The 19,358-nt window shown below is 41.1% G+C and overlaps 1 protein-coding gene across 4 annotated transcripts in view; it reads left to right on the forward strand.

Annotated features, from left to right (window-relative positions):
* The first annotated feature begins 392 nt into the window (after positions 1–392).
* Positions 393–19,358, forward strand: part of esrrga (estrogen-related receptor gamma a) — a 75,576-nt gene continuing 56,610 nt past the window's right edge. For all 4 annotated transcript variants that reach the window (XM_071489061.1, XM_071489063.1, XM_071489062.1 and 1 more), the window contains exons 1-2: positions 393–1,208; positions 12,438–12,596. In XM_071489061.1, the coding sequence (XP_071345162.1) occupies positions 1,153–1,208; positions 12,438–12,596 (215 nt within the window). In that variant the 5' untranslated portion in view covers positions 393–1,152. The remainder of the gene's footprint in view (positions 1,209–12,437; positions 12,597–19,358) is intronic.

The raw sequence follows: 19,358 nt of genomic DNA on the forward strand, positions 1-19,358 counted from the left end.
CTGGAATTGCCATAATCCCTTATTTTACTGCTGAGCTGTGATGGACTCTGCTGTGCCTCTGTGCATGCGTGTGTGTGTGTGCACGTGCGTGCATGCGTGTGTGTGTGTGTGTGTATGTGTGTGTATATTTGCAGTGTGACACATTATTTAGGCTTAGGGTTTAGGGTCAAGCTTACACTTTTTCCTTTGATCTTGCAATTCAGTGGATTTGATTCGGTCAATTTTGTGTTTTGTGGCTGAGCTGACAGGAATCCATAATTTTGCTGCAACTCAGATGTTTTGCCTTTGCTGGCAAGGTTTGTATTTTAAAATAGTTTTAATGTTGTTATGTTGTTAAAAGGAAGATGTTTTTCACATAGTTTTTTTTTTTCTTTTTTTTGGAGGGGGGGGGGGTCAGTTTCCATTGCAGGTACATTAAAAGCAACAGAAACCTAAAGAGTTTGTCTAAGAGACAGGAGCAGAAATGTTTGCTGGGGAGATTAAAGAAAAAAGAAAGAAAGAAAGAAGACAGAAAGAACGCGGGTTGTCTGGCTTCAAATCTTTCCCTCACCTGTCTCCGTTCCTCCCTCCCTCTCTATTCCCTTCTATCGCTCTTTGTCCGATCCCTCCCTCTCCACCTGCTGTTCTCCCTCTCCCTCTCTCTCTCTCTCTTGCTCTCTACTTGTCTCCACCCCTTACTCCGCCCCTGCCCGCAGCCATTGGTCATGCATTCACCAATCACAGCAGGAGCAGGGCCTGAGGGACTGCATATGCAAAACACTGCTTAATATTCATGAGCTGCTATCGGGGCTTTAAGTCGTTGATTAGGACAGCGGCGCAGCTTTCCGTCCCAACTGCCTGGCTGGCTGGCTGTGTGTGTCTCTAGCCCCCTCTCCCTGGCTCTCACATAGACACGCACACACACACACACACACACACACACACGCTCCCTCAGATCCACACACACAAGCAGAGCCGATCAGTGCAGGCAGCGCAGTGCCTGGTAATTGTGTTGCTCCCTCCAAGCGGAAGGAAGGACCGAGAGAGAGAGAGAGAGGAAGACCATAGGAAGAGGAGGAGAGAGGAGAGATATAAAAACTTTGATTTTTCAAAATTTTCTTGTTTTTATTTTTTCCTGGAGGAGGTTGACATGACAATGACCCGGTATCGCCGATGGATTTGGTAGGACACCCGTTATCCGAGTGTTTTTTAATGCACTCTGAACAAGAGTAGGTAAATTTTACCTTTTAATCTTATCCTTTAATTCATCATCCAACTTGTCACTGTCATTGTCATTGTCATACTTTCACTGTGAATGAGTGTGTGTGTGTGTGAGTGTGTGTGTGTGTGTGTGTGTGTGCTGGTATGCAGCGGAGGTGGCCGGCTCCACGTCAAGGTTGTTTCTGCTGTCAGGTAGCACGCGTTCACTGTCCGCGTGTGTGTGTGTGTGTTTGTGTGTGTGTGTGTGTGTGTGTGTGTGTGTGTGTGTGTGTGTGTGGCTGCAGTATCCGGACAGAAGCTCTTACTCAGTGGGCAGAGGAGCGGAATTTCTGTCCCTCCACCTGGGAGCGAGACATACCCACACAAACACCTGCGCGCGCGCGCGCGCACACACACACACACACACACACACACACACACACACGTTAATTACAGAGACACTGTTTCTCCTTCACTTTCTCTGTTTTTTAAGACAGTGTTTTACTTTGCTTCAAACTGTTCTCATGACAAAACATCAGCTCAGTCAGGGGATGTCTGTGCGTGCGTGTGCATGTGTTTATGCTTGTGCACGTATGTTTTAAGTGAGTGCTCATTCAAGCAGAGAGTCAGCGAAGTAACGGGGCATTGAGGTTACAGGAATAACGTGGAGAGAAGGGCCCATAAGAGAGGAGGGAGGAGGATAGGGGGAGAGCTGCGCTCTTAAATGCCAGAGGAGGTAGAATTTCAGACGGGCAACTCAGCGTGTGGCCCCGCACAGGAATTAGAGACAGTTACACACACACACACACACACACACACAAACAAGTGATTGCCGCTGAGCTGCTCCTTTTGCCAAAGCTTTGCTCTTTTAGGTGTATGTTTAAGATGCTGTTCAAAATGCAGATGAACTGATGGGAGGAGTGGACAGCAGAGCGTGTGAGTTGTTGTGCGTGTAAGGTGTGTTTAATGGAAATACAAAATGAGGGCAATCAAACTCAATTTTTCGAAGAACATCAATTACATTATTATACACACCGTTTTAAACATTACAGTGGAAAGGATGGATTTATCTGAAGAGATGAGTGTAACTCAGTAAGTGACTGCACCCTCTTTGCATGCAGCTATGAATTCACTCATCTCACTGACACTGTAAAATTTGCACTGCCATTATTAATGCCAAGATTTTCAATGACAATGTGTATAGAGATAAAAAAATATATATATATATGCAGGCTATTTTTTTTTCAAGGTGGCCATGGCTTTACAGTAGCCTAAATAAATTAAAATGCTTTACCCTGAATCACAGCCACAGTTGAAGTGTCTTCTCGGGCAGAAAGTCGGAGCTGGAGAACTGAAAGGACAATGTCAAAGCAAAAGCCAGTGCAGAATGATATACTGATGTGTTTCCCGAACATGGCATTCTTCACGTTTTTAATGAGAGCTGATATTTTTTGTGTGTTTTGAAGCTTTTTCACCTTTGTATGTGTCTGTGTCTTTTCATGCAGAGACCCTCTTGCCACAAAGCATGTGGAAAATAGAGGGACATTTTTAAAAAAAGGAAAAATACCACTTCTTTACCAGTGAACTTTTGTTATTTTTAGAAGCTAAATTTTCAGTCTGTTTCATTATGATTATATTTGCAACAAATAACTGAGATTTGCAAATATCTAAAGAGTTGACCCCTTTTACACACATCTTTTTCTTTAAACATTAATGATTAAAAAAAAAAAAACACAAAGGGTTTTCAATGATTATTTGAATATCAGTGCAATGTGATAAAGCAGGCTGTTAGTGAGTTTGAGGTTTTGATCTTTAGAACGACCTTTTATATTGAGCCTACTTATTTCCTTTTGTTAATCTAACGACTGGATGTCCACAGCAGACTTTGAGCTCAGTACATCTCCGACTGCATGGACTCAACCCTGTGCACTGTATCTGAGCAGTCTCTCTGTGCGTTTGTCATTCAACTGCAACACAGTGTGGTGTGTTTTAAGAACCAACTACAGTTGTGAAGTTTTTGAGACAAATACAGTAACCACTTACAACCAATGTTTGGTCCATAATGGGTGAAGAAGTATGAGGGCTGTGTTTAGACATCATTACACTATACTGACCGAAAAACACACGTTCATGTCAGAGAATTAGCATTCTTTACCTGTGTGTGTTTCTGTGAGTGTATGTAAGCTGGGACCACTCACACCTATTTAAAAAAAAACCCTGTGGTCCATTCTTCCACCCATCTGCCTGTCCAGTCCTTCATCTGTCCATTCATTCATCCATCGATCCATCCATCCGCCGTTCCCCTTTCTCTGCTCAGGCTTCCCCTCCTTTGCTCTCAGGCACTGCTTTCCTACACTAATTAAAATATTAGGGATAATGATGATCATACCGATAGTAATAATAACAACAACAAGTACCGCTTAAGCTGTTAACATAATTGCATTCCCCTCATGTCACCATGTACATACCATTTGCATATCATTAAGATATATTTAGTGACTTTAGTGAATTTGGAGGTTTTTGTCAGTGGGTGTGAGGGAGACGGGTGGTGAGAATCGCACAGCGGCCGTGCAGATCATTCAGGCAAGGTTTCCAGTGTGGGAGACGAAGAGCAACACAAGGCAGCAGAAGTGATTTCAGTCTGAATCATTTTCAGTTATGATCTTTGTCTACCTTTAATTTTTTTTAATTTTTTTTTTCAATTAGTTGAAATGTTAAACAAATAAAATTGTTCTGATTTTAAATAAAATTCTAAATTTCTGTTCATGTCTGACTGAATAACAGTTGGTCCATGTTTGAAATCAGTCAGGGTCTGCCAGAGAAAATTTTAAGCCGATCACACTAAATGCATAAATATTAGAAAAATACAAAATAATTTAGTTATAGTGGCATTTATTTTCTACTTGAACAGATTTAATGATTAATTGGGTGCAAGAGATAGCGCTCAGTTTTCATCCTGCAAGTCTTAGAGTCTTCATCTTATTGTCTGCAGACAAATTCCATTGTTTCAGTTCATTTGGGAGCAATACTTTGACCTTGATGATTTCAGAATGATTTATTTCTTTATGATTTTACCTGGTGATATAATCTAATTTAGGTGAATTTACTGTAGAAAATGTAATTTTTGAAACTTAAAGGCCGATCAGTTCTGCTTACACTCTGCTAGTTCAAAATATCACTGAGTGCTAAGACTGTTTTTCCTAAAACACAAATAAACCTGATAGATGCAGCTGTGAAATAATGTCCTCGTTGCTTAAAAAAAAAAGTAATGATCATGTTCCTTTGGTGAGGAAAAGATCAACATCTCTGGAGTTGATAAGAATGAAAGAATATATTTCTCACTTCTTGAAATTAAGATGAACATTTTTTTAATGTTTATTTTGGCCTTTTACTTTTTGTCAGTCTCTCATTTTTCTCAGCCCATGAGGGAGAGAAAGCAGTAGAGAGAGAGAGAGAGAGAGGGGTAAAGCTGACTGGAGGGAGGGAAGGGGGGGTGGGCAAAGAGAGATTGCGTAAATTAAAATCCTTTTAATCTCCTTATAAAATCATTTACTTAATTCATCTGTCAAAGCATGTCAATATGTGCCACACTGATTTGTTGGCTGTGCATGTGTGTGTGTGTGTGTGTGTGTGTGTCTGAATGTGTGTACATTTGCATCTGTTTGTTGTCACGCATGGGTTCTTGCTTCCCCGTATTCTGTGTGTGTGCACGCGGGTGTGTGTTTTTGCTGACCCATTGGTGGCCTGTGCAAGGAAGTGTTCTTCTTTTTGTCTGTCAGTTTATGCATTGTTGAAGTCTGCACACACGCACATGCACAAACACACACGGAAACACACACAAACACACACACACACGCCGCTCATGCATGCGACGGCCTCTCTCTCATGTGAAGGGTCCGGGCATTCCAGTGGTAATTCAGTCCCCTAAAGAGTGAGCGATGCAATGAGAGAGACAGACAGAGCAAGAGGTGTGGGAGGGTGGGGGTGTGGGGGGGGGGGGGGGGGGGGGTGTGTGTGTGGGGGGGGGGTGTGTGTTGCTTTTGTCTGACACTAGCACTTAGGGGTCCGCTGGACACATACGTACGCATGGACGCACACATGCATGCACACACACGTGCACGGAAACACACACCCTCACACGCGCACAGCAATGGACTAGCACGCACTTTTCAAGCATTTGCAGATAAAAAGTAAAAAGAAACGCAATTACACACTCACACGTGGACTTACACACACATATGCAGAAATTGAAAACACACATATCGCACTCTCAAATGCACATACACACAGATGACAAAGCAAAATGGGACGAGCCTTGATGTGAATTTCAGTGATTTATGCGCAGTCCGTCAGTGCTGTGCGTGTGTGTGTTTGTGTGTGTGTGTGTCATGGGTCAGTGATGGCCTTTATGTCTTGAAAGAGCAGTAAGAGAGACCATACCAGCTGTGACACCCGCACACACTCACTGCAATTAGCCATTACACCACACTGGTGGTGAAGCTAAATGTGGAGGGAGAAAGTGAAATATTGTGAGAGGCAAGGCCACTCATCTCCTCTCGTCTCTTACCCCCACCCCTCCACCCCCACCCCGCACCCCCCACACTCTCATCTGCTCATTCCTTGTGTTCATCATCCATACATCTCCATCATCCATACATCAAAATATGCCTTCATTTATTATTACTGTCATCCCAATCTATCAAATCATTTATGCTTTGACTAAGAATGACTCTTTTTACTGCTACATTCTGACTCTGTCTCACTCTCTAGCCTGCCTTTCTTAGGTATCTTCTTTTCATAGCTGTGTAGAGAGATGCAGAGTTAAAAGGGGAGTTTCTTTAATAGTTAAATATGAACTCTCTGTGTCAAAAATATGTGGTATTTTCCCACTTTTGTGAAACTTTATACAGATCTGTCTGTTTCGTTTTAGGGAATGTTGACTTTTCATAATTCATGTCTTATGCAGATTTGGTATTGTCACTGCTGTGGTATTTATTGTTAATAGTAGAGGAGTCACTAAAATGTGCTTTTATCTGTTCTTTGGATAAACTATTAAGTTGCGCATTAGCTCAGGAGAGCAGTGTATATATACGTGTGTGTGTGTGTGTGTGTGTGCGTGTGCGTGCGCGTGTGCCCATCGTGTCGTGCTCAAGGCTTCTAATGCTGCCTCTCACTCCTAATGGGAGGAGACAGCAGAGACTGGGCCACAATAAAACAGATTTAGATGGAGAGGTGCCGTGTGTGGGTGTGTGTGTGTGTGGGTGTGTGTGTGGTGGTGTGGAAGAGTGTATCCATGAGTTAGAGAGGATCGAGAGAATGATGCAGGTTCAAGCATCTTGTCTGTCTTTTGCACTTCCCCTGTGCTGCGCTCTTCCTTTCTCAGTGTCCGTGGGGAGAGCCCTATAGATTGGCTGCTTGGGTAGTTCTCTCCGTCTGCATGCCCAGGCCTATGGTACTATTAAATTGTCATTGTTTCAACAGTGTGTGTGTGTGTGTGTGTGTGTGTTTGTGTGTGTGTGTGCATATGTTTGGTGTGTGTGTGTGTGGTGGTGGTGGGGGTTCAAAAAGACAAAAAAGGAAAGATACAGTAGAAGGGAAAATAGATGGATACAAAGAGAGAGAGAAAGAAATGAATGACCATGCCGCCTTCAGACTGACAGTGAAATATTCCTCCTCTCATCCTCCCATCATGCTTCATGTGTGTGCCTGATGGGGAGAGAATGACAGCCCAGCCCACCACCCCACCCCTCTCTTTAGTTTTTTTATAGTCTTCCTTTCTTTCCCTCCTCTCTTTCTTTTCTCTTGTCCGCGCACTGAGCATTTCATTTGGTGTAATTTACCAACTTTATCGAATGCACCTTAGCCCACAAATAAACTCAAACATACAGGCACTTAACAAGAGCACGTCTTTTCTGAATTAGAGAACTGTGATTCACTCTAGAGCAACATTCGCAGGGTACTCGTGGTATAGGTAAAAAAAGAAAAGAATATTTTAGTTTTTAAATTTAAAGTTTGTTTCGTCACTGCTTATAGTGATATTAAAATTTAGATGTAGCCTTTAAAATGCAACAGATATTTTGTTAAAACACAATAGCGCCAGCAAAGAAGTGTTCTTGACTCTGGTTCATGATTTTAATTTCTGTTCTCGCTCTCTCTCAGGTTTTCACTGATGGAATGAGCAGTTTGTTTTATTGCAAAAACAAACAAACAAAATGTACTCTCTTGATACGAATAAATTGGTGAACAATATGTGCCTGTCTGTATAAAATGCATGTAAGTTTATAATATCTTTCACACCCTGCTGTTTTTGTCGCAAGAGAAATGTCTCCGACTCGTCTGTCGAGGGTACAAAGCAGCTCATTCTGGAGGTTTGTGTTTCGACAGAACGAACAACCTCAACAGCGTTCCTGTGTCTTTGCACCTTAAATTGTCCCGACGATTCAGCTCTGAGACAGAGCTGTACGCGTGTGCATGACGACGTCAGTCATATGTTCGCACACATTGTTGTGCACATGTGCAACACTGTGTAGCCTCCTGTGACCATAAAAGAAAGATACATTTGTGGCTAGGGCCCTCGTTTCTGCCACTGTGTTTATTGTGTGTATTGACTCTGTGTCTGAGCTGGTGTGCCCTCAAATGGCTTGAGTCAGATTTGTGACACTGAAAAAACTAGACGTGCATTTCATCGTTACAATGTAGATGCAGGTTAAATGAAATATTTTACACAAGCCTTAGATTATCAGTAGTTTTAAATAGGAATGCCACAATTGGATTTTTTCAACACGAACAACAAACTGAAAAACTTTAATGACAAGATTAAAGAAAGCAAGCACTCTATAAGACGAGGTGAAAACCTTTTTGTTTGTTATATTTACATATGGATGAATATATTCCATAAATTAAACACTTCGTGCCCTCATGAGTTGCATTCTTCTACACTGCTGATCCATTCTTTTCTTCACCTCCACAGATAATTTTTTTCCTCTTTATCCCTATCTTCCTTCACACCCCCCCCCCCCTTACACACACACACACACACACACACTCCTCCTCTCCCTCCCCACACACCCCTCCCTTGTGGAGCTGTCACCTTTCTGCACCCGCTCAGTCCCTATTAAGGCCGACAGCCCATCTGCCGCCTGCCCCGCTAACGGCTCCCGTCGCTAATGCTAACGCACACACACATCCACATCCTCTCAGACACTCACAGGGCTGTGTCGGACCCCACCTGCCCTGATGCACATGCAGACAGAGAAATGGACTCACACACTTCCGCATGAAAATGTGTTTGTGCTTGTTTTGCGTTAGGATCATGTTAACATGTCTGTCTCAGACTCTTTCTATGAGACTTATACATTTACATTTTAAGCAATTATGTAGCACTGTTATCTTCAATAACTAACAATATAACCTGTATACGCGACGTAGAGAAAGTCATAAGTCATATCTCAGCTTGTTTTCATGGACCCTAGTGATGAAAAGACCGTTCAAGAGTGACACTTTTCCTGCTGAAAAGCAAGAAAAAGAGGTGAATTAAAGGATTATTGATTTTCGCTTTGCTTTGTCTGGTTTGTGTTATTGCATACTGTTTTAGCAGAAAGTGTGTATTCATGCTCTACTTAAGCACAGCAGGTGAACTAGATCTCCTTGTTTCTCTCTGCCATAATCCTGTAAATACATTTGTCGTCTTAGTTCTTTGTTGGGACATTTATCAGTTTTCATATGTGTAACTGTGTTTATCAGACCACATTAATGCTTATTTAGTTATACTTACGTATGGTAATGATACTTATTGCACATGTGACTATGAGAAGACATCACACTGCCCTGACTAGAGGGGTAATTAGGTAGGGCAGTTGAAGTGTGTGTGTGTGTGTGTGTGTGTGTGTGTGTGTGTGTGTGTGTGTGTGTGTGTGTGTGTGTGTGTGTGTGTGTGTGCGTGTGTTTTGTGGCATTTGCTCCCTTCAGGGATAGGTGCGTTTTGCATTAGCAAGAATGGCAACTGTCTCATCAATCACTGCATCACCATGTCACACACACACACACACACACTCACACACACACACTCACACACTCACACACACACACACACATACTGTGTCATGGTCATTATGTTCACAGATGGGCCAGCAACACATGAGCGAGTCACTGAGCATCAGAAAGACACCCACGATCTCCCTACTTTTACACAGACACACACACACACACATGCACACAAGCACACACACACACAAGCACACACACACACACTGCCACACGTCCACAATGCGGGTTTCTGTGTGTGTATGTGTATGTGCGTGTGTGTGCTGGTGCTACTTACATGTACTGACAGGAGCGTGAAATAGGTTAGGTAGAATCACATAGGTTAATACTGCTCTCCTTTATTCTCTCCTTTTATTTTGTAAGCAGACATAAATATTTATGACCTGAGCTATTTATTTTATGTGTTAGTACTTTAATGGTTTTGAATAGCTAAAATGAAAGGTTCCTTAAAATAATCTGAATGCACTGATGGAGAGAAAATGTTTAATTTTTAAATTAACATTTACTTTTTTGTCTGCATTTAGTACTATACCCTGAGCATATTGTATTTTTTAATGCCTGATTTAAATGATTGTCTGATAATTTGAAGATGCCTTTTAGCCTAAATTGAATCTTCTAGAATGCATAAAAACATGAAAAAAACATCTGATTACATTGCCATAAGGTATAATAGAATAAAACAGAATCTCTCTTTGTAATCCCCAACAGGTTTAGAGTCCGGGTTAATGCAAGTGGCAGACTGGAGGTGATTTCTGAAAAATCCAAAAGCCGTTTTTGTGATAGTGATTTATCTAACAATTTGGTAAAGCATATGATATGAAATGATTTAAACTTAAATTCTTCCTGAAGTTAAATAAGTTACTTCAGCTCATGCGCAACTGAAAAGGCAGGGTAGGGGATTCAAACTAACAGCATCACGTCCACATGGATGCACAGTCCAGTGTGACACCAGGACACTCCCCATAAAAAAAGCAGTATTAAGTGTTGCCTGTCTATATAGCATTGTGACACCGCAACCAAAGCCAATAAGTGTCTGAAGCAGCAGCAGCAAGATATCGATTCCTCCTATTCACCAGAGTGGAACTAAAACCTACATAGTACACACCCTGGCCCTCCACCTCTCACTGAGCCAACCCAGCTCTGTGGATGGAGGGATGGCTGTCAGGCGAGTGATTGGTCTGTCTACCTGTCTGTCTACCTGCCCTCACCTTAACAGGAACCCACAGTGAGACATCATGACACACACGCACGCACGCACGCACACACGCACACACAAACGTCTGTGGTTATTGTTTGTGTGTTAAACACAAGTCTATCAGTTTGTGACACATACAAACATCCCGCTCTGTTTACTGATACACTGTGTCTGAGACAACACACACACAAAACCAAAAAAGAAATAATATTATTTTATTTAGAAGCACTTCCACTTTCTTTCAATTGCTCCCGGATGGTTTGGTTTGATGTAAAGGGGTTGATCAGCATTTTCCAAAACCAATATAAAGGAATTACTGTTTCAGTTTGTACACTTGTTCAGCAAAGTTCCAGCATTACATCGAAATGCCAAGAATTTTTCCCTTTTTCGGGCCATTTTACAGTAAGCAAACATAATTATGTTAACTTATCTGTAACTATGCAAAAAACATACAAATGCTCAATTGCAAAGCAGGGAAGCCCCGGGCGTCGCCAGCAGGCATCGCTTATGCATTTTACATTATTTTTAGAGGGATCGCTTTGTTACCAATTGTGTTCTGACATCTGCACCACAGCCTGAATTGGTGTCTGTCTTTGCTATATTTTGTCCACCTTTAAGTGCTTTTCTTCCCGTTGGCCCTGCTCCATTCTCCCCTGATAGTTTTGTTTAAATGTAGGACGCCCAGCCAGTTTTATTACAAACGCTGCCTTATTTCCTCCTCCTTGATGTCCGGCCCTTTTTTCTTTCACTCCATGTTTTTAATGAATTTATTTTTTGAAATGGATGATTTTGATTCCATTGCCTGTGGTGACCTTATCACCCCAGCAACAGCTCTTCCCCTGACGACAGCATTGGGTTTGATTGACAGATGGCAGTCCCTCCTCCGGTGCCTTTACTTTTATACTCCCTCAGCTTGAAAGCCTTTTCCATGATAAAACTGGTAAAACTGCTCTGACGTTAAACGCAGCAATTAACAGCCTGACGCATCCACCGATGCATGTGCGCACAGGCAGATGCATTTGAAATATGTTAACACACTCTCATGTTCTGGTTTAAAGTCCCAACCTGTCCCCTGTGCATCTGTCCGTCTGGCTGACAGCTGTCTGTCTCTCTGCCTGTTGACGGTGCTCTCAACATGTCAGTCTGTCTTTCCACGTCTTCAAACTTCACACTGACTGTGTTTTCTCTCACTGTCTGCATACCTACCTTCCTATGTCCAGTCTGAACTGAGTAGTTGCACAGCTGTATAACTGTCTGTGTATACTGCAGCTGTTTGTTAGATGTACTGCGGGCATCCAGACAAGCAAAATGAGTATGTATGAATGTGTGTATGTGTATTGTCCATTGACTACATTTATAACATCTAGAATTTTCTTCAGCTCATTTGTCAGCCACTACATTGATTGTCAAATTTAAATTTTTATAGTTTTTTTGTTTTTCTATTTTGGTTTTTTTTGTTGTTTGTTTGTTTTTTATCTTTAAGTTTTGTCTTTACTTTTTTCAACTTTATATGCAAAAATGGTTCCTATTTCTAAAATTAAAATGTATTAAATATTGAGAGCTCTTAAGTAAAATAAATATATGAATACATATTTTAGAGATGTTAATGTTTTTCTTAACTATGTCTTTCTGTTCTTTCAATGTTTTTCCTCATTTGAACAGAAAAAGGAAACTAGATTCTGGTACTAAGAAATATAGAATGTAAAAAAAGAGGATTTTATTTTATTTTATTTTACATTTTTTACATTACAGTTTTCTCTACATTTTTTATGTTATTTGCCTCATTTTGACATCAATGCAACATTGATACCTATGTCATTTTTATAGTATTTACATTAGAGTATTTTTTAAACAGATTTTGTACCTTTTACTTTACTACTTATCAGACATCCTTGTGTAGCACTGTGTAGCATTAGAAAAGTCATGTCTCAACTGTTCTTTCTCACCTACTGTTTCTCCACCTTTTACTGCTGTATTTTCACTGCCATCCCTCCCTCTCTCGCTTTGCCCCTGCCAACAGAATGAACTTATCGAAGGGGCCATTGGTGAACAGCAGCAGTGAAGATAACTCCAAGTCGACCTTTGGTAAATGCGGCGCTGGCGCCTGGAGGATGCACCAGAGCTACGATCCACTGGAGGCCAACCACATGAGAGACGCACATGCCCTCTACAACCCCAGGTAAGACGAAATGACAAGAAGACCACAGACACACAGAAAGAAAGGGTGAGAGAGGGAGTGCAAAATACCTAAAAGAAAAAGAATCTATGAATCTGTTGGGTTCAGTTTTACACAAAAGCCTCACTTGACCTCTGTAAACCTCAGATGAAAGAGAGAGAAAAGACAAGCACTTTGAGGCATCAAAAGCCAGTGTTTTACGTGTTCAGTGTCTCTGAGGCATAGTGCTGAGAGAGGTAACTTGTCTCCATGATCTATTCAAATGTGAGGGGATGTGTCTGTGTGTGTGTGTGTGTGTGTGTGTGTGTGTGTGTGTGTGTGTGTGTGTGTGTGTGTGCGTGCGCGTGTGTGTGTCTTTACATTTTTCAAAATATTTCTCCTTTTCCTTAGGCTTTATTTTCAAACTGGTTGGCGTGTTTTATATTTTTGGCAGATCAGCCTTTATAATGAGCCGCTCTGTTTCTGTGTCACCATGTGCAAAAGGCAACGTTACACAGAATTACTTAATTAAAATATGTAATAAAATACCTATAGCACTATCTTCATGTCATGATATGTTTACAGTATATAGAGAGAATCACAAGAGAGCAGGATTCAACTTCTGGCTCAAGGACACTTAAGTAGTGCAAATGTGTTGCAGCAGCACAGAGGCTTTAAATCATATCATTAAGATGTAGGACACTCACTTTTACCATTAACGGTAATCCCCCATGCCATCTGCACGTGCAATAAAACTTGAAAAGCATGAGAAGCTTCAACAAAGTGAAATTTCACTCTAAAGCTCTCCAGTGGAAACCAGTTCTCGGTTTGTGTGGTTGCAGGCAGGTGAAACTGAGGGCTGCTGTGGTCCATTTTTAGAACCTGTAAATACGCTGCTTGTTTAATGTTAAAACACAGCAAATGTGTGACGCATAAAACAGACACACTTTCTCTGTCCTCATATTCTTCCTTCTTCTCTCCCTCTCTGCCACATTCTCTGTCTGTCTTTCATCTTTCTGAGTTTCTCTGGATAAGACATAGACACACATGCACAGATTGCAAAACTGTAAGTACATGTTTTGTTAGCATAATGCAGGTTTATTGTGCTATTTTATGCTAATGAGCACGAGTGTTCTTACTGTTCTGTGTTTATATTTTATTACATATTTTCTCACCTGAGCTTGTTGTATTAAGGTACTGCTAATGATTAGAACTGACATTAGTTTGACAACAGTGCTCAGATAGGCTTTCCAAAACTTTGTCTGTACATAAACCTTTTTCAAGGGTCATCTTTTCATTCTCTGTGTGTTTTTTTTCTTTTTTGTGAACAAACAGTAATATGCTGCATGATCTCACTGGCTGACGTGATTATCTTAATGAACATTACTATCATTTATTATTTTGTTATTATGGTTGTAATATTGCACAGCCTATTAGAGCACTATTGATTAGTGCATTGTTGGGCTTTTGCAAAGCCCTTTAATTTTAAGTGTGCACATGTGTGTGCGTGTGTGTGCGCATGTGTGTGCGTGTGTGTGCGCGTGTGTGTGTGTGCGTGCGCCAGTGTGTGCTGTAGACTGGGAAGTCTTAGTCCAATAGGATTTCAGGGTTAGTCTGGGTCAAGCCAATTAGAGGTCTGGCAAGCCATTCTCACGCAGACTCTCAGCCAATCACTGAGAGGAGTGTTACTAGCATAATGTGAGAGTGTTTGTGTGTGTGTGTGTGTGTGTGTGTGTGTGTATGTATGTTGGCAGACACTGAAGTCTGGTGATGAGAGGTGTAAAGGTTTGCCAGGGGCTAGCAAGTCACGCCATGGCTTGAAGTCACACTACATTCGTACACACAGATGGACATACACACAACACTGCAAACTGGGGAACATTATTTCCCTCATATTGGTCCAAAGTTTGGACCAAGTCCAACAAACTACAATTAATATTGTAATTGTGAATTCAACTGCCAGAACTGTGCCAAGTCTCAGATGTGATACAACAGTATTTCCCTGATTTGTAAATAATAATAATACTAACAATAGCTGCTGAAGTTCACCGCCTCAAACTTTAGCTCAAGATTTCTACTGGAATACTACAATACAGGAATATGTAATATTATCAATCAAAACAAAAAGACTTCAATATTTAAAATTTATCATAAAGAGTATGCTCACAATATTAACTTGTCACAGCAGAGAAAGTATAGTGTCCCAGTAAGTCATGACAGTGTGAACCTGCTTGAACAATACCAGGACCCTGAAACTGATGCAGTAACATGGAATTCAGCCATCATTCATTAGTTTATGTACACCTGTGACTTTCTTACTGTAACATGTCAAAATGACTTCAATAAAAAGGGCCAATTCTTAAAAAAGGCATAAAAGCAAAAATGAATTACCTCAATTCACCCTCTTGCACAAACACTCACACACACATTTTTCACTTACACACACACACACACACACACACACAGAAGAAGGAGAGCATTTTATAAACACACATGCAGTATAAGATCACATGAACACTCCCTCCAGGATATCCGACCTCCAACTGTGTTGAGGGGATTTAGTCACATGATTGACATAAACACTCTCACAAATACACACACACACACGCACACTTGACCCCAAACTCCACTTTCAGTTGTTATCAAACAGTATTTATATTCTTGTAACCAATACATTAACATATTTCAAAATGCATGTAAATGATTGAGAATGGCATTCTCTCGTCATATCACAAAGATCTCATCAAAAAGATTAATTTGTTTATATAAAAACAACATGAAAAATGTTTCATTTCCTTTGTTTCCAGGAGCCTTTTCGCAGTTGAACACTTTTCTGAATTCCGAAGAAATTCCTGATTTGTTCTAGGAGATCTGTAGTTTTCATTGGACAACAAGAATATTATTCGTCTTTTTATTTAGGCCATCAAACCATGGGAATGTGATTAATGTCAGGCAGTCAGGGTGCGCTTGAATACACACACACATACACACACACACTTTGCTGTAAACTGAGCCCAATGTAATCATAATGATAAAGCAGATTGCCTTAACACACAGATGGGCCTCCCAGCAGCTCTGTGTGTGTGTGTTTGTGTGTGTGTGTGTGTGTGTGTGTGTGTGTGCGTGCATGCATGCATGCATGTGTGTGTGCGTGTGTGTGTGTGTGTAAGTGTGGACAACGCTGATTGGATTGCAGATTTATAGAAGAGGATTACTGCAGGACCAGAGAGAGAGAGCGAGAGCGAGAGAGAGAAAGAGAGAGAGAGGGTTTCAGACACTCACCTCTCATTAACTTCCACCCCCTTCACCTCAACTCACCTTATTCTCAGTCATGAACAAACACACACATAAACATGCACAGTTAAGACCCTGATGTAGCACCTCATTTTCTCCATGCAATGTCAAATTGATGCTTATTAATTAATTTTATTATTAAAATGGTGAAGTAGTATTTAAATCCTTATAATTTGCAATCAGTTTTAAAGATGAGTGTTTAGGAGAGCAGAATTTAAAACCACGTGAAAGTAAAGCCAAATAGTGGTGAATAGTCACTTAATGTCAAGCCATTGTACCGTAATAGAACCAAATTATGTATAAGATCAGACAAGACTAGATCCGATTAATTTGCTCTATCTGTATGAAATGAACAGAAGGGAATAAAAACAGAAAAATAAAGAGAAGCGTCATTATAAACTATCCAAACACACAAAATTAAATTGAGACATACTTTTATCCGGTTTTTCTACAGAAGAAGAAGAGAGAGGGGTAAGGACGATGAACAGTCAAATAGAATATGAAATGCACAGAAAGAACCAGGCAGGCCAGAAAGAGACAGAGATGGACAGAGAGAGACAGAGGCAGGCAGAGACAGTGGGCAATCCAGCAAACCTGATTATGACTGGATGTGAATTAGATTCCCTAACAGATGGTCCAGGAGCGAGGCTGTAAGGTGCATCGGCCAGCAGTGACGGGAGGGAGAGCGGGAGGAAGGACAGGGGGAGGGAGAGGGAAGATCAGGCAAGGAGGCAGAGGGGACAAGTGTCAGCAGCAGCTCGTGACAATACAGATCAAAATTAGTGCAAAACCTGCAATAGTAAGATATTTGTGTGGGTTGTGGGCTTACTTTCAGATGATTTTTTCATATATTAAGGAGGACTTGTAGTATTTTAATTAATGTCAAGATATAATCTATGACATTCATTTCTTTCGACCCACAATCCCTGCCACTTAATGTAATCATGCAGTAGAAGTAATGACGTGGTTGACTCTTACCAATCACTGTTTTTTTATAGACATCAGTGTTACTGACAGAATGTTCAATATGTTCTTCCTTATACTTAATATGTTATTTACAAAATGTTTAAGGTTGGATAGAAAGGTAAGCACTGGAGTGTGCTACAGATGGTTCTTCTCAATTTTTACAGATGCTGTGCATTATTGTACATACTCTGGCTCTGCTTCTCCCTCTCTCCCTGTGATGGATAGGTGTAAATCATCACAATCCTGTAGTGACAGCCCAATTTCCCCAAATCTGATCTGCTTAAAGAATGCAGCTCCCCTCTCCTCTCCTCTCCTCTCCTCTCCTCTCCCACATTTCTTTTTCTCTTTTACTCCACTTTCCTCATCACTCCCTTCAGATCCAGAGTTTGATTTTACTTCACACACACACTCTCCCTCTTTCTGTCTCTCCTCTCTTTTGCACCATTGCACTCTTTTTTCCCATTCCCTCCTTGTCTGTTTCCCTTTTCCTCCCCTCCCTTCTCTGTCTCCCTCCCTCCCATGTCACATCTGAAAGCCCTGTCATATTTACTAGAGTGGAAATCCTCTTTCACCATCTGCTTAATAAAATGTGTTTTTAATCCGATGGCGGATATTTTGTTTTTTTAAACACTTTTTTTTAATATTATACTTCTGTGCAATTTCATTTGATACGGCACCTTGCCCAGGTCTCTATCTGTGTGGACATGAGAGAGGGTAAGAGAGCTACACATCTCACTGTACACAAATGGTTGAATGTGTGTGTGTGTGTGTGTAAGAATGTGTGTGGGTGCAAGACTGCATGTGTGTCAGCGACAACAGCAAGTGTCGGTAAGTGTTTGGAAGGGCTCTTGCACCCCTAATGCTTAGCGATAACACTGCTAATCCACACTCACACACACACACACATAGAGAAACAAACACTAACCTTGATCAATGACCTTTCTTTTATAAAGGAGCCAGCCAACAATTTATATCCCTTACACCCACACCCTCACACCGCACAAACATTTCCCAACAATATCATGAAGAAGCGGTATGAAAATGGGAGCATTCACATCAGATTTATTGTGCACATCATTTAAACAAATGAGTATTTATGAATATATTGGTCATTACATGTTCTGATGAAAAGAAGGAGTAGCAATTTCATGTTTGCCATGTGCAGTATCTTGTGGTAAACAGGTTTACCTAACAAGAGGATGCATTCAGTAATTTCATTGATTTCCACTCTTCAGCCTTTCCAGTAAAAGGCTGGAGGTCACTACAAGTACATGGTATGCACTTTAGTCTGCCAAGACCCAAAATAGAACTGAATTAGATATCCAATTTGCAGTAACCTACGTATTTGTTTATTAATCAAATAAATACTTTAATCTAGTTAACAGTTTGTGTTTACTGTACTCCAGATGTGCAGCACACTGGAGTTGAGCTGTTGTAGAGGGTTGAAGCACTGTTCTTACAGTAGACAACCACCCTTACAAATACAATGACACAAAGCAGATAAAGGTGACAGAAAGAGAGGGAGAGACACAAAGAGAAAGGTAAGGAGAGAGAGAGACATGGTGACAAAGATAGTGGCTGGCAGCAACACACTTATCAGCTACTGCTCCGCAAGAAAATGACCTAAATCATCAAGATTCCCATCTGACACACACACACACACACACACACACACCCAGGGTTAACAGTGCACTGCCTTACGTTTTTGCCCTGTACAAGCTTACCCTCTTTATATCTTTTCACTTAAAGGCTACACTTACCACACCAACACAGTCAGGCTCTCAAATCTAAATGATCCTGTACACGAACCATTTAGGACTTTGAGAGAAAAACGAACTGCCTTCAAATTGTAAAATAAAGCAGAGAACAGACAAAATGAAAAGAGAGGAAAGCACATGAAACAGGTTTCACAGCAGTACCATGTGATGATTTGAGGCACATGAATTGCATTGATGTGACCAGTTTCAACATGATATTCCCAAATAGTTTGCAGTCTGCAGTTTGGAAAGCACATGATTCTTAATCAATAGTGTTTGGCTGAGTCTGCTCTGTGTGTTCTGTCTCCCACAGTTTATCCATTCACATCTGGAGAATGTGTGTGTGTGTGTGTGTGTGTGTGTGTGTGTGTGTGTGTGTGTGTGTGTGTGTGTAAACTTTACAAACCCCAGGATGCATCATAACAGCTTTAGCCCCACCAGTGTGCCTCTGAAAGTCTTACCCAATTCATTTCACACCTGTGCATGTGTGTAGTGTCTGTGGATAGTCATCCTCAGCACAGATGTATAGGTACGTGTTTGTCACATTAGGATTCATACGTAGGAGTCGTTGTGTCTAAACACACGGTCACAAATACATACACTCAGGGATATAGACACACACACACATTTCCTCTCCTCTGCTGGTCTTTACAGCCCAACAGCCCATTGGGCAGAATGTGTTTTAGCCATTATCACATTGATTGTATGTAATCAGGGGTTTATTCTGCAGCCAATGAAGTGAATTACAGGTTTCCTGCCCGACTAACAC

Source organism: Trachinotus anak, unplaced genomic scaffold (genome assembly GCF_046630095.1).
Source record: "Trachinotus anak isolate AG129_WGS33_773 ecotype Australia unplaced genomic scaffold, CSIRO_AGI_Tana_v1 ptg000011l, whole genome shotgun sequence".
Lineage (NCBI taxonomy): Eukaryota > Metazoa > Chordata > Actinopteri > Carangiformes > Carangidae > Trachinotus > Trachinotus anak.